This window comes from Xenopus laevis, chromosome 4L (assembly GCF_017654675.1).
Source record: "Xenopus laevis strain J_2021 chromosome 4L, Xenopus_laevis_v10.1, whole genome shotgun sequence".
NCBI lineage: Eukaryota > Metazoa > Chordata > Amphibia > Anura > Pipidae > Xenopus > Xenopus laevis.
Window position 1 is genome coordinate 126,614,046 of NC_054377.1, and position 16,157 is coordinate 126,630,202.

The window sequence follows — 16,157 nt, forward strand, 5'->3', positions numbered from 1 at the left end:
AATGATTTTTTTTGTAGACTTCAGGTATGGAAATCCAAATCCATTATCTGGAAACCCCCAGGTCCCATACCTGTACCGGCCCCACCATAGGAATCTAGTCTAGAAACAAAAGGTTTCAGTGAATTCTCAAAAATAAAAAGGCTTATGTTCTTATGCCCATCATGCACTTCCTTATTAGCCCAGCCTGTAATAGCAGTGAAAACTGCAGGCACACATATAATAAAGATAAGAGCTCATCTCTTCCATACAAACAGACTGATTGTCCATATCAGGAGATAAACTGACATATGTTAGTCACTTAGCCAGTTGGATATGCACACTGATTTTATTGCAGTTTGGTTAAAGGGAGTATTTCACCATTAGATTAACTTTTAGAATGACGAAAGCAGTGAATAAAGTACAATTCACAAAAGAAATAAAAAATATAGTCTCAGAAATGTTCAGCAGTTTGGAGTTGTCAATTCCACAAGTCTTGTGCAACAGAATAAGAAAACGAATAGGCAACTGCGGTTTTGTTTGGACAGATTGGCTGCTTCCTACAACACTAGTCAGCCGACCAGCAGCAGAAGGCCTCAGGTTGCCCATAGCTCGTTTTCATGATGCCCTGGAGAGCAACACAAGAGCATGCCCTCACTGGAGCTGTGGTGAGAAAGGCACCAGAGTTTTGTTCTATTTCAAGAAAAGATCTTGGCAATATATCTTTTAACAGAAGTTTCTCACTGTCCCTGCCTTCAGCTTATGTTCCATGTTGTGCTGCATTCTGTAATATCTGTCCAGACTCATTGCTGTATCAGCACTTCCTCCCAGGAGCACGAGTGATGCAGTATGGAAGGTTCCGCCCTGGGAACATGTTGTACTGAGCTTCAGCAACGAGCCATTATCAAATAATTCTTGAAATAACTTGAATAGATTGAGTCACAATGTACCCAGTAGCAATATTTAATATGTGCACTTTCAAAGCATGGGTGTACCTAAATCTACATATGCATCAGCAATTTTATATCTGAGCTGTTGACACAACTGCCAGGGATTATAAACACTGATGTATATGGGGCCTGATCAGCATTTCCAAACACATCTCTGCTTTAGCAATCATTACATGTTGATTTCAGGGACAGAAACTTAAATGTTTTGATTTTGGTGTCCCTTGGTTGCAGATGTTGATTTACATGACCTCCAATACAAATTGCATTATATACCTAGTTAGTTCATGGCACAAAAGCTAGGCTGCCATTGAGTGTATTGTGCTAACAAGGGTAGCAATGGTGAGGACAAACATTTCATATTATCCATCAGTAGGGTTGCCGCTTGGCCGGTTTTTTACCGACTTGGTCAGTAAAAATGATGGTTGATCCCAATGTTATTAATAGGGAAAAAATATAAATATATAGATAGGCCGGTATTTTTTTCCAGAAAAGGTGGCAACCCTATCCTTTAGATGGTTATCCTGTAATATGGGGCCATACTGAGGTAGATACAGCACACTAATGAAAGGAGTGGACCATGTTTGGCTTTGGATATCCAGGGAATCAGGGGATCCAGTTTTTGCGTCATGGCAGGAACAGCATGAAGAGAGGCTTAGTCTCTGCGTAAATGTACAAACCTTGACCTGTGGAAAATAGATAAGATGAGGGTGAAAGCCTATTTGTTGTCTTGGATATGTCAAGTCTGATTTTAGGGTGCCAATTAGACAATGGTTTTATATACTGTATCTGTAGTCTCCCCTCTTTATTAAAGCAGCAGATCCTTGCCCAATTTGGGTCTGTAAAGGGGGGAATTGAATCTAGAAATTCGGAACCCATTGTTTTAAAGTTTAATTGCATAAAAATAAGATAACAGTAATGATAACACCAGCTATCCTGAAAAGCACATAAGAATATTGCAGTACCTGCCACAGAAGTCTTGTACAGTGCTAATATACTGAAGGTGCATATCAGTGTGATTCTGAATCCACAACTCTATTATCTCTGGGTGACTGGGATCGACCTCTAGAAATATATCCCTGTTAAAACAAAGGTAGACAGCATGAGGCATTATATCCCTGTTAGAACAAAGGTAGACAGCATGAGACAACAGCTGGACCACACATGTCGTTGCACAAAGTGAAAAGCTTAAACCAAGATTAAAATGAAAATACATACCCACCAGGCTTTAGAAGCTGAGGTGCAAGGGATAGTATCCCCTTTATTACATCCATGCCATCCGGACCCCCATCTAATGCTGAATGATCCTCACAGCTGAAAGAAAAAAATGAAGTGTAACCAGCAGCCTGTGCAGAGCTTTGCGTTCTGATCTGGATATTGTACAATACTTACTTAACAATTTCTGGATCAAGTTCAGAGATATCAGATGAGGATATATAAGGGGGATTACTGACCAGAACATCCACAGGACCGCAGATAAGGAGAGGATCTGGCGGATCTGTAAAAATAGATTGTCAGAGACCTAAGGGTAGCATGGGAGTGCCCTATCTATCAATTGTTAGGGTTGTATAAGGAGAGTCATTTTGAATGGTGGGAAGAACATGATGGAGAACACAAAGAAACAGGGAAATCTTTACCAATTAAAATATCAAGAAGCAGAACTTGGATTTGGTTTTGGAGACCTAGACTAAAGAAAGAAATGAAAGAGTTATGCTTCAGCAAACATTTTCAATATTTTCTTTTCTATTCTAATATCCTCCCTATAATGCTCCAGGAATTTCTTAAACCTCTGCCTGGAACTCCTTCTTATTGCATTATCACACCTAGTCCCTACAACGCCTCCTATTGCTCAATAAAAAATATTCTGCTATTTCATACTGCCACTTACTATTAATCGGATTCTTGCACTTATTGCTCCAAGAAAACCACTTCCTCTGTTCTGTACCAGACTTTTTATTTCTCCATATGGTTCATTCTTAGAAGTATTTAACCTGATCCACAGAACTGGTTCCTAGAACTCCTTCACATCTGCATTCCTCTCACCAGGAATATTGCCACATGCAGCTCATTAAAGGATTATACTCCCCCTACATCTCTCGCTGCTGGAGAACCTCCTAGCTTAGCCTTTTGGTTATTTACTTTTGCAGGCTACACATTTTTTCATGGTGAGGAGAGTAGGAAACCCTTAGTAATTAAAAATATAGTTAGAAAGACATTTCCAGTATAAAAAGGCAACAGCAGAGAAGACATAAAAAAGCAACGCTAGGACCACACATAAGAAGGGGCTGTGGCATTTACAGTCTATGATATTATGAAATTAAAACCCAGCTTTGAAGGCATAATCATATTCTTGGGGGAAACAAACTGCTCTCAAATGTAAAGTGTACATAATACATTTTGAAATTATAGGGTTGATGATTTCCATCCTAAATTGGAGCAATAAAATATATCTCAACATGTGTATGCTGCACAAATATTGTGTTCCTAATAGGAATGCACAGAATCCAGGATTCGGTCGAATCCAAGCTTTTTTAAACAGAATTTAGATTTGGCCAAATCAAATGTGAAGTGTTTAATATTTGCTGTGCGCAAATTTTTCACAATTTGTAGGGTTCAGATTAAGTTTAGTCAGGCTCTTGTTGTATATGGCCAAATCGTGCTTTTTAAGAAAAAAAACCCTATGTGGCAAAAAAAAAAAACCCTGTGTGTGAGATAATTCCTGGCATACTGATTTCTTCCTAGGAAAAAGCTGGGAAAAAATCCTCTGTGCAATAAGCTTTGGACATTGTTTCTTAAATCTGTCCTTCTAGACTAAAAAACATACTGCTGCAGTACATGCCATTCCACAAACTTGCTTCCAATATACTCATAACCAAGATTGGCCTAAATAGCCAACATACAGTATAGATTTTCACCTTTGCTCTGCACATGATCTATTCTTCTCATGCATAAGAACATTCTTCCACTCAAACAACTACAAATATTGGAGAGCAGCACACTTCCACCTCTTAAAGGCTTATGCAAACTCCAACACCCGCTAGGCCCATAACATTAGTCACTCTGTCCATAACTGTGGCACCATCACCATTATATTTCCCAACATGCTGGGCAGTATTGATAAGACGTGGGTGAGTGCAGCAATGCAGTATGCCATAGTGTTTGTGCTTTGTTCATACTCTGCAGGGTGGCACTGGGTAGGATGCGCTAGAGGTATTTCCTTGGAGGACTGTTTGCACATTTGCCCCCCCATATGTATAACACACAAGACAACAATCATGCAGAAGGAAGTTGAAGAATCCTTTGTGGGTGTAAAGCGTTAGCCTTCACCTAAACTTCGTTTTATGTCACACGTTCTCAAACACTACTAGTGTTGTACCTCTCTTCCATATAATTATTTCTATATTCATTATTATTTCTTTCCATTGTACAGAGCTCTAGGAAATTCATTGCAGGCAAACCAAAAATAATTAAGATGCTGTAACTGCTCTCGTTATTAGCACATTGCACATTTAGGGTTACACCTTCTGATGCTACATAAACGTCTATGGCTCTACCATCCTGGTAATTGTTGGCCTCTCCTACAGCCACTGCTAGACATCACCACTCCCTGCAGTTGCTCCAGTCCCTCAGTTTAACTTTCCCCAGTACAGTACAGATATACATTTAATTGAAGTTGATTACAGCTGGGTAACACTTACCTTACTGCATTTTCTCTAGTCAGTCTGACAGCTGCTTCCGTTTTATCAATTGCTGTTATTTGAGCCTGTAGATCAGATACAAAAGGGTGTATGTTATGTATCTTCTGATAGAAGAAAAGCCATTAGGGCAATGTAACTGTTGATTCTTGGCCTACATATAAACCCAAGCCAAGAAACAGCACTGACCTCCACTCATTTTTGTTTTCGGCACAGCTTTAGACTGGGTGCACACAGGGAAGGAATTTTGGTTAAAAAATGCATACTCTGTGCCAAAATCTGCTCTTTATGTCTGCATTCAGGCTGAAGAAGTGCATGTTAATACAGAAACACAAACAAGTGAAAGCCACATCAGCACAGTGTGGCACTACCCTTACAGTGCAGGCAACTTTCTTTTCCAAAGATCATGTACCAATAAAACACAGAGGGTATGAATTCTTTCCATATCACTAAACAAAAAAAAACAAAAAAATAGGATTTTCCTAAAGCGTAGGTTTTTAAACTGCATAGAGATAAAACAAGTGAATGTGGGCCCAATCTAAAGGCTAGTTAGCTTTGCTGTCCTTGATATTCTTGGAGCTATAGCAGGATGATGATACAACTATACACATGTAACCTTCTCATATATCTATATCATTGTTATAAGGAGGCTTAAGCAGATACCAGCCCTCAAATGGGGGCATAAAAAAAACAGTCTGCAAACCACTGCTCTGGAGCTTCCTTGTGGGTTTGCCCATGTACAGAGAAAGCACTAAATATCTGAGATACAAAATGTATAACTGTTAAACCAAAGACATATGGACTGTCTTCCCAGGCAAGATTAACTACAGTCCTTCATTTTTATTTCATTTTCATTCATCAAATAAAAAAGGGGCTCAGCTCCCATATATATGAGTGTTTCCTGGCAACTTTAAGCGTTACAAGTTCCGGAGCTCATGCAAACCTTGTTACCTGAGGCACCCTCCGTAGTAATGACAAAGACACAGCCCCTGAACCACATCCCACCTCCAGAACCAGGGGCTCTGCAGAGCACTGCAACCTTCTGCTGGCTCCAAGGACAAGGCCGACCAGTTCCTGAAACAAAGACTTAAATGTTTAATATTATGTAGGAACCGCAATGGGTACGTCTTGTGCCTCCTCTTACACCAACCTCTTTTTGGGGTTCTGGGAAAAGACGGTGGTGGGAATTAGTCATATGTCCCAATACCATCTTAATATCGTCAAGTGGATTAGATATATAGAAGATATACTAATAATCTGGCACGGTACTGAAAGAGAGGCTGTAGAATTTGTAACCAAGTTGAATGATAATAATTTGAAAATAAAATTGACCATGGACATATCCAATAGGTCTCTTTCCTGGACCTCCAGATTGAATTGGACACTGATGGATGTTTGGATACTAGGAATTTTAGGAAATCCACTGCTACCAATTCCGTTCTAAATTTTTCATCGCTGAAAAATGTCAAGAAGGCCTATCATAGGGCCTTGCATACAGAGAGGTCTGAACTGTTGGTGACAAAAAGTTTTTGGGCAATAAAAATTAATCTAGGAGTAAGGAAAGGCAACCTAGAACAAACTCTCCTGAAGAGGGAGAGCTATTGGATTTTTAAAATGGACACCATATCTCCCAAAGGAATAAATGAGAATAATCTTTTCACAGCCTTTATATACTGAATTATCATCAACACCCACTCAACCTTTCTAGAACGTCACCAGCTAATCTAACTAAATATTTATATAAATCAAATATACTGCCCCATTTCTAAATCATTTACATACACGAAGGAGATGCTTTTATACCTCTGTCTCGGGCCTTGGAATGAATACTGGAGGTCTCATTTTTAAGGTTATATCCAAGAAATCCCACTCTCCAATAACATACTGAATAGGGACCCTGAATTGAAATAGAAATGGAACAACAGCAATATAAATGAATGCATATGTTTGTAATGGCATTCTTCTAAATAAGTAATATTGTATAATCCACTGCCCATGTTGATGGCTCAATGAATGTGCACCTGGGTCCCCTATGAATCTATAGTATAAAGATTTTAGGAAATTGTGCCAAGCAAGCACTGCTTTAGGGTACATACCCCATGATGTTTTTACTTACTTCTTACATGAGGCACCTAAGGGATTTTGATAATGACGCTGAATGCAGGAGAAACCAAAGTAAACAATTGCGGATTGATTTCCACTCCCTTGGGTACAGACCCAGAGGGAACACGGATGTCAATTAACAGGCATTTCTGTGTGGGTGCATGAAAATTCATTGCACGTCAAAACAAGTTAAAGTGCCTGTTGGTACATACCCAAATCAGCCTCCCTGCAGAGCACGTCTACCATTACAACAAAACTGTCTACTATAGAGGAATTTAGCAACAAAGAGATGCTGCAGCGGTATTTTTTCTAGTGCAGTACCCATAGCAATCAATCGGCCACTAGTTTTGATCAATCTGATCCAGGTAGATTGCTAAAGGCTAATGTCTGATTGGTTGCTATGCTATGGTTACTACAGGTATGGTACCTGTTATCCAGAATGCTCGGGACCTGGGGTTTTCCAGATTAAGGATCTTTTTCTATAATTTGGTTCTTTATACTTTAAGTTTACTAAAAAATCATTTATACATGAAATAAACCCAATAGCCTGGTTTTGCTACAAATAGGGATTAATTATCTTAGGTACTGTTTTATTATTACGAAAAAAAGGAAATCATCTTTTAAAATTTGGTTAAAAGGGAGTCTAAGGGGGATGGCCATAATTCGGAACTTACTGGATAATGGGTTTACGTATAACGGATCCCATATCTGTACACTGCGGAATTCTTACTGTGTTAGCAAATGAGCCCCACTAATGATATTAGTGCTATTTTCCCACATTCTATGCATACTGAAGCCGCAGTGTGCTACATTAAAGGAATGGCAGCAGCAATACACAGGGACTGCTTGCCCAATAAATATCTGACGGAAAATTGGGCAGATCTCTATCAGGCAGCTTGAAAATCCCATCGCATGGGAACCACATCAGCACACTGATTTGGTCTGTGCATGGTCAGCTTTGGGAACTACATAATTTGGATTTAGGAAACACTAATTCAAAGTTACTGTCAAGTGTTGTGCGGTTAGCTGTCGCTCTGTAGTGGAGTCATTCTGCTGCTCTGCAGTTGAGTTTTTCCCTACCTCTTTAAGCGCTGCTGAGCCATGGTCTCTATGTGCCTTAGCTGAGCTACAGTGACAGAAGACTGAGCTACTGAAGGAGGGAGACTTGGAAACTGCAAGAAAAAGATTAAATGCGATCCATTTACTATGTACAAAGAAATACTACTCATGATTCATTACAGGAGAGAACATTAGGAATCATGGAACACATGCAAACATTTACTGGTAAGAAAACACAAACTTTGGGTACAACAGCCCAACAATTACAAATATTCTAGATGATATCTTCGGTGCCTCCCTTTTTACTTGATTGACCTTTCCGCTGCCTGAGGCCCAGAACATGCTCAGTGTCCTTTGGAGTGGGTACACGTCATAAAAGATATATAGCATTGTGTGTATATATATATATATATATATATAAGGGATGCACCGAATCCACTATTTTGGATTCGGCCGAATCCTTCGTGAAAGATTCGGCTGAATACCGAACCGAATCCGAACCCTAATTTGCATATGCAAATTAGGGGTTGAAAGGGGAAAATATTTTTTACTTCCTTGTTTTGTGACAAAAAGTCACGCGATTTCCCTCCCCGCCCCTAATTTGCATATGCAAATTAGGATTTGGTTCAGCCGGGCAGAAGGATTCGGCCGAATCCGAATCCTGCTGAAAAAGGCCGAACCCCGAACCGAATCCCGAACCGAATCCTGGATTCGGTGCATCCCTAATATATATTATATTAGCATCCGCACTCGGATTCCGGATTCCTCTTTAATAGATGTGGGTGCAGTGTAAAGTCACAATGTAGCTTACCTCTAAAAGAACCCGCATTCGAATCATAAATCAAACTGCTTTTATTGTGTGCATCTGGATAAAAGCAATTTAATTTACAAACGAGTGCTCGATCTGTTATGTATCTGAAATGTATATATAAAAAAAAAAAGCATTCTAAAACTATACGCTGACAGATCACTTACCAGTTTTGATGCATTTTACAGAATAGGTTTATGGAGTAATGCAACTCTACATACAAACTAATCACTAGCCTTGCTGCATGTGTATTTTATGGGTGTTAACTGGATGTCTTGAAACAATCACACTCCTTGGTTAATTATTGATTACTCCAGTTGCATAGAAACAAAGAATAAAGTCTCCATCATTCATCAGAACTGATTGGTATTCAGCTCAGCTTAGTATAAGCTCATATTCAGTAACCAAGCCTCTGTGAGGCTTTTTTTGTATTGCTCATCTGTCTATGGATACCCTGTCCTATTTTTTCATTATGACTACCAAACCAGTGTCAACTGGAACCCCAATTACAAAGCAATTTAAAGGCAACACTAGGAATTTGCAGGACACACACTAAAGAAAATTAAATCTAACTATATATCGTCATAGAAATTAATTTTATATGTTATACAAAAGGTTAATTTTAAGGTGAACTACCCCATCAGACTAACGTAGGGTTACTTTATTATTGGTTTAAATCTGAGACCCATAAAATACTAGGGATGCACAGAATCCACTATTTTGGATTCGGCCGAATCCCCGTATCCTTCGTGACAGATTCAGTCGAATACTGAATCAGAATCCTAATGAAGGGGAAAATGTTTTTTACTTCCTTGTTTTATGACAAAAAGTCACGGATTTTCCCTCCCCGCCTCTCATTTGCATATGCAAATTAGGGGTCGGATTCAGTTCGGCCAGGCAGAATGAGTCGGCCGAAGCCGAACCCTGGATTCGCTGCATCCCTAAAAAATACACAGGACACATAACTGTACAGCACAACTGCAGAATAAAAATCAGTGCTACCCTAAAAAAAAATGTAAATGTTCAAAGAGATGCTGGAGACTGTATCGATTTCTGTGCAACAATGTGGGTACAGATTCATAATGAATTGGCCATACAACATGAATAATTTATAGACGTCCACTTTCAATGGGATAATTTGGGATTCATTTTAAAACTCATGACTTGTAAAACCCACATGCTGCAGGGATTCTTGGTTATTGGTCTGGATGTGCAAAACACAGCCGCAGAGAAATCAGTGCAATCAGCAGTGTGCACAGGAGCAATTCATTATAATCCCTGCAGCATGGTTCTGCACTGATTAGTTAAACTTGTAACACTGACCCGTTAATATTATTTGAATTAATTATATACGATACATCAGAATGCCATTTTTTTTCATCAAAAGCATTTGCTGTGCTCATATATTTTTACTTTGGATAGGCTTGGCGCAGTTTCTTAAGTATTTAAAGTATTTCATTGTATTTATTCCAACAGGTTGGACTGTTATTTATGGACTATTTTTATGGGACTTTTTTTCACATTTTTGTGATGGTATTCCTGTCGTTGGTTTATATTTTCACATGCAACAAAGGGATGGACTTATCCATGATGTCATAGGTATCACCTGGAACACTAAAGGGGAGGGGTTACAATTGTTATTTAATGTGTGGTAATTGGACTTTTTCTTCACTTGAAAAAGGGACTAGCTCCCGAAACATGTCGTGAGTGAGAATACACCAATAAAGGGTGTTTGCAGACTAAAGTACTGCCTGTTCCTGGTCTGTTTCTTATATCTATAAATCGAAAGCATTTGATGTGCCTCAAAAGTAAAAAAAAAAAAAGTTTGGTGAAAGTTGGGCCCACCTTTAGAGGCACAGGTGTTGCTTTTGAGCTACTGCATCTCTCAGCTGATCCATTAAAATTAATATACGTTATATGTATCCCAATGCTGTGTTAATAGCGATCCTTTAAATGGAATGTGCTGTGTCCCTTTAAAAACACAGCGTCACTGATTTGCTAATACAGAGAATACATTTTGTGTGCTCACTGTTAGCTTTTCTTTAGCAGATATATTGAATCATGCTGGTGCTTGAGAAAAGAATATCTCTCATCTGATGTTTAGTGTATGTCTGACTGTCCAACTCACCGTTTTGGATCCCAGGGCATGTGCTATAAGTATCTCACTGGATTCCTGAGGCTCCGGTACTCCATGATCGTGAAATATGCTCTGCCAGTGACGAACAAGCATTCTTGGAGTCATTTCACCACCACCCAGCCATCTACTTGGCACTCGAGCGTGACTGACATTTTGTAGAAGTCTGCGTAGGAGGAGAGTTTGCAAGTGCATGGCTTGTGCTTGAAAAACAAACAAAAAAACTGCATTTAAGGAGGGATAGCCAATTTGTTCACATCAGTATCAACTGTAGATATAAGTTGTGATTAAACAGCAGTGTAATTAAGCCAGGAGTGTAGGTGATATATTTTAGGGAACAAAAAAAATATGCCTTTTTTTCTCCCTCAGCATTAAAATGGCCAGATAATTGGTGTCAATGTAAACTTTACTGATCAAGTCAACAGTCCCATGCCCCAACGTATAGCAATAAAACAATTAAAAATGAATGATTTACAGTATCTGATAAAAAGTGGATCCCTAAAGTGGGTGTTAACAAGAATATTACATTTCTGCCAGAAAATCTTCAAATCATTTTTATTATTAATTGTTATTAACACCAGAAAACAGTTGTTAGTAAATAAAAAAAAAAAGGCCTATGATTAAGGGAATGTCTTCCCGAAAATGCGTAAGGCGATGTTGTTATCTTGATATGCCACAATAAACCTCCTCATATTCATCCGGAGTGCCGCCTGTATCGCTTATTTGGATAAATAAAAAAAACCCTTACACCAACTTCAGCTTGTACGGATTTGTATGTATAGAAGTAGGGATGCACCGAATCCACAATTTTGGATTTGACCGAACCCCCGAATCCTTCATGAAGGATTTGGCCGAATACCGAACCAAATCCAAATTTGCATATGCAAATTAGGGGTGGGTAGGGGAAAACATTTTTTACTTCCTTGTTTTGTGACAAAAAGTCATGAGATTTCCCTCTCCGCCCCTAATTTGCATATGCAAATTAGGATTCAGTTCTGCCGGGGAGAAGGATTCGGCCGAATCTGAATCCTGCTGGAAAAGGCCGAATCCTGGCCGAATCCCGAACTGAATCCTGGATTCGGTGCATCCCTATATAGAAGCAGAACTCCAATAATATTTTTTACTCCAATACAAGTTTGCTCCACTTTTGTGAATTCCCCTGCAGGACTGCTAAGATATTGATTAAGCCTAATGGAAAAAGAGTTGGCCAATGAGCACTGGAAATCACATCCAACTCTAGTGAATATACCATTTTATACTGCAGTATTATTACACAGTAGTCAGAATTGTCAAGCGACATTAAAGGGGTTGTTCACCTTTCAGTTAACTTTTAGTATGATGTAGAGAGGAATATTCTGAGACAATTTGCAATTGGTTTTCATTTTTAATTATTTGTGTTTTTTGGGTTATTTAGTGTTTTATTAAGCAGCTCTCCAGTTGGAGCAGTCTGGTTGCTATGGTCCAGATTACCCTAGCAACCATGTGTTGATTTGTATAAGAGACTGGAATACGAATAGGGGAGGAACGGAATAGAAAAATGAGTAATAAAAAGTAGCAATAACAATAAATGTGTAGCCTTACAGAGCATTTGTTTTTAGATGGGGTCAGTGACCCCCATATGAAAGCTGAAAAAAGTCAGCAGAAAATAATTAAATAATTAGAAAACTATAAAGAATAAATAATGAAGACCAATTGAAAATCTGCTTATAATTGGCCATTCTAGAACATACTAAAAGTTAACTTAAAGGTGAACCACCCCTATAAGGGCAGTTGTGCTTGCAAATTTTTCAGTTGCCCATTAAAGGTACTTGAATCATAATGCACTTTTTACAATTAAGTAAACTTGTGCTTGACACTGCTCAGTCCTTCCTGCCTCCAGTTAAAAATTGACGCAGGGGAACACTGGAGCTACTGCTATCAGTTCAGTTGTGTCTAAGGTTGCCACCTTTTCCTAAATTTTTTACCGCCAGGTGGGAACAAAAAGGGGCGGAGTGTGATGCCAAAGGGGCGGGCCATGATGCAGAGATTTCATGACGGAGGGCAAAAGCTAAGTTTACAGGGGATTGGGGGCAGGGAGAGGGATCTTTTTAAAGGTATTTCAAATTTACCAGCAGATACATTGCCTTTTGCAATACGGGCCCGCAGCCTTGGCAGGTGTTTTACCAGCTAGGCCCGAGGCCCGGGATAGCAAGGAGAGATGTCCCGCAGGCCGAGCTAGAATTGACAACACTGACGTGCAGAACGCTACAATCCCACAAGGTGCCAGTGAGGGAATATGCTGTAGGCTTATGTTCTCATATATCACTTTGACATTACACAGGGCAAATAAGGTCCTCACATACGGTGCCAGCATTCAATCGCCCCACCCCTAAGGCACCGCCATGTTGGCTCTGTAGTCCCACTGTGCAGCGGCCGTCCAGCCCCCAGTCCCTGCACATGGGCGTTCCTTTACCCCGGGGCCTTGCAGGGGCCGTGACGTTACAGCAGCCTCCGCCGCTTTGCTGCATCACCCGCTCCTGCAGCCGCCGCCGGGACAGGCCCCGGAACCCCCAGCCCATACGGGAGACATGGCCAAGGTGGAGCAGATCCTTCAGCTGGAGCCCCAGCATGAGCTTAAATTCCGAGGTACTGGGGGGTTGTAGGGCAGCCAAGAGGCACCAGTCACCCTTGCAATCCCTTTATTAATCCTGTAACGCACGGGGTATCTGCCGGGTTATGTGGGTTATTGGGCCGGAGCATTGGGGTACATGGGTAATGCGCCATCGGAAATCATTTGTAATGAGCTACTGGGAGACACATGATGGGTAAGGAATACTCTGAAGAGACATTACATTAAACACATTATGTTAAAGTTAAAAAACTTAAACTGTTATGATATTTATAAACACTATTTAAAGTTTAATCATAACTGAGTTAGTGTCATTTATAATTTTTTAATGTAATGAGGGGAGCAATTACTGAGCAGGGTTATTGGTGGGGTAGAGGGTGTCATGAAGCGCTGGCACCAGAATGTGCCATTAAATGTGGAGAGCCAGCAATGCTTCTGCCACACACGGTCATTAAATAATGGGGGCCACTTTGTCTGCTTTTTGTTAGTGCACACTGTGTCTCTGATGCTGCCATGCCAACCAAGGGGAAGGGTTGTGTTTTTGTAAAATGGGCGTGTCTTTGAGGGGGTGTCCATCAAGTGGGCGTGGCCAAAAAAAATTCTGTGTGGCCAAAAAAAATTCAACTTTTTCTGTCCCTTTTTCCTGTTCTCAAATGTTGGGAGGTATGCTTACGGGTGTGTTACTGTGCAGGGTAACAGAACACTATATTAACTGCAGATAAAGCCCCTTTTTTGATGTTACTGGCCCTTAAGGTAACAAAAGGGTAGCAAAAAAAGTAATTTATTGTGCTTTCAAACATTGATGCTTAGGCTTCAGCATACCTCCCAACTGTCCCACTTTCAGAGGGACAGTCCGTCTTTTGACCGCTCAATACGCAGTCCCTCGTTTGTACTGGAAAGTCCTGTTTTTCTCTGCACTGAACAGCCAGAAAATGAAACAAACTTTCTAACTTAATTGGCTTTTGGCAGAGAGCCCAGAACAGCCACAGCTGCATATAACACACTTTTTGTAACAATTTCGAGATAAGCAAATAAGTAATTCTAACAATAAATGATAACAGGTCCCCACAGCTTAAAGGGCAATACACCATCATTAGCAAAACTGTAATAACTGGAAAAAAAAACAGAGATATGTTCAAACTTTCATAACATGCCAAATTTTGTAAACTGAACATGGTAATTAGGGGGTGTGGCCACAACAATGGGCATGGTCAAAAAATTTGCCAAACTAAGCACGCCAACTATTTTGTCCCTCTTTTTATTTCCAAAATGTTGAGAGGTATTCTTCAGTGCCTGTAAACATTTAGTATACAACAAATTGGTAACATGCAGTTGGAGCAGGGTTTCCCTTCCTAGAAAAATAACTGGGGAAACATAAAACCAGTCACTGATCTAACAAATTGGTAACATGCAGTTGGAGCAGGGTTTCCCTTCCTAGAAAAATAACTGGGGAAACATAAAACCAGTCACTGATCTATCAAAGTGGCCATTATATTGGCAGTCAGCATCAGGTATGTGTGGTTCACTATGAAGACACTGGTCACTAGCAACTCGATACCTCTAACAAAGGCATTTCTCTGTCTAACTTGGTAAACAAAGTGGTTGTGCTTTGAATACAAAATACTGACACTATCTTAGAAAATTAGTGGGGCGTGCAGAGCAAATGTGACCACAGTCCATGCTATAAACAAGACAATTAATTATGGGTGCCTAAACCCTACAAACTCAAGGCTCCCTCTTCCATGAATCTTGGAATCTCCATGCATAATATTAAGCAATAAATTACATTAAACCAGTCATTAAAAAAAAAAAAAAGACATAATACATTATAAAATAATTTCCTACAGTTCAAAGTAGCAGTGTTTATTGTATAATTTTTTGAAAATATATATATTACAGCCATGAATATTGCTATTAATATAAGAATAATAAATAAAAACAAACAAGGGAAAGTTGTGCTCACCACTAATTTTTAAAAACAGTAGGCGGGGGTGCAATGAGGCTGTGACCACAAAATCCATATAGACAAATACAAAAGTCCTCTGCACTCAACCCATTCTCAATATATTTAAGACAGACATTTTGTGCATACTGCTACTTTTAAGGCATTTTTCATAAATATATTGAGAATGGGTTGAGTGCAGAGGACTTTTGAGTTTGTGTATATATGTATATATATATATATATATATATATATATATATATTATATATATATATATATATATATATATATATATATATATTCTTTTTTTAACCCAAAGCCCTTAAACAATCAAAAAAGCAGCCTATAAGGCTTAGTATCCCTTACCCAGTGCCTTACCAATACATAGACCAGGACTCAGTGTCTCAGCAGGTTTTAAGCAGAGCAACTGTGAACCATGACCAGAAATCCTGGGAGAATTCTTGCTACTACTGGTCCAATCCTGCTAGTTAATTCTGTCAATGAGCCGGCATACAGCTTGCAAGTTCAGCCCTGCAAAACATGCTGCTTCCTGTGTGCGTCACAAAGTGCTCCTGAGTCCTCTGCAACAGCGATTGCTCACTTTAGTTCCTCTGCGCGGCTCTGCGTATTGGTTCCCCCTTCAATACATGGGGAAGCCTGATAGTGATTAAACATGTACCATTATTACTCACTATTGATCTTATTATACCTGTGTGTAACGTGGTTCCTTTAGCTCTCCTTTGCTGTTGCACTATAATACAACTGATACACCTTTTGTTGTTAGTTAATAAGGGAATTATTTATCTCAGGGCATACAGATCACAGGGTTGTGTGTGTGTTTGGGGGGGGTTCTCTGGCTGTATAGTAAGACAGATGCTGTATTT

At 39.6% G+C, this 16,157-nt stretch overlaps 1 protein-coding gene across 3 annotated transcripts; it reads right to left on the reverse strand.

The window, feature by feature from the left end:
* Positions 1-306: 306 nt before the first annotated feature.
* On the reverse strand, positions 307-15,892 carry hemk1.L (HemK methyltransferase family member 1 L homeolog). 3 transcript variants are annotated; one of them, XR_005967060.1, is made up of 11 exons: positions 15,640-15,892; positions 10,717-10,925; positions 7,802-7,893; positions 6,422-6,515; positions 5,570-5,692; positions 4,622-4,686; positions 2,561-2,610; positions 2,316-2,421; positions 2,146-2,237; positions 1,889-2,002; positions 307-1,609 (listed from the first exon to the last, which is right to left on the reverse strand). XR_005967060.1 is itself a non-coding variant. In XM_018258981.2 (11 exons), exons 2-11 carry the CDS (start codon positions 10,915-10,917, stop codon positions 1,579-1,581), a joined length of 972 nt encoding a protein of 323 aa, XP_018114470.1. In that variant the 5' UTR covers positions 10,918-10,925; positions 15,652-15,891; the 3' UTR covers positions 307-1,578. The 3 variants fall into 3 exon arrangements, 2 of the variants coding, with proteins under 2 accessions (XP_018114470.1, XP_018114469.1); XM_018258981.2 differs by having other exon boundaries at positions 2,142-2,237; positions 15,652-15,891; XM_018258980.2 differs by having other exon boundaries at positions 2,142-2,237; positions 15,640-15,890.
* Between the last annotated feature and the right edge of the window lie 265 nt (positions 15,893-16,157).

What these genes read in the sequence shown, in the direction of transcription:
- hemk1.L (XM_018258981.2), bottom strand. Translation starts at nt 10,917, where the DNA reads ATGCACTTGCAAACTCTCCTCCTACGCAGACTTCTACAAAATGTCAGT. An exon ending in ATGCCCTGGGATCCAAAACG is followed by an intron (nt 7,894 to 10,716) that starts GTGAGTTGGACA and finishes TTTTTCTTGCAG; the next exon opens with TTTCCAAGTCTCCCTCCTTC. An exon ending in GTACAAGACTTCTGTGGCAG is followed by an intron (nt 1,610 to 1,888) that starts GTACTGCAATAT and finishes TATTTTCCACAG; the next exon opens with GTCAAGGTTTGTACATTTAC.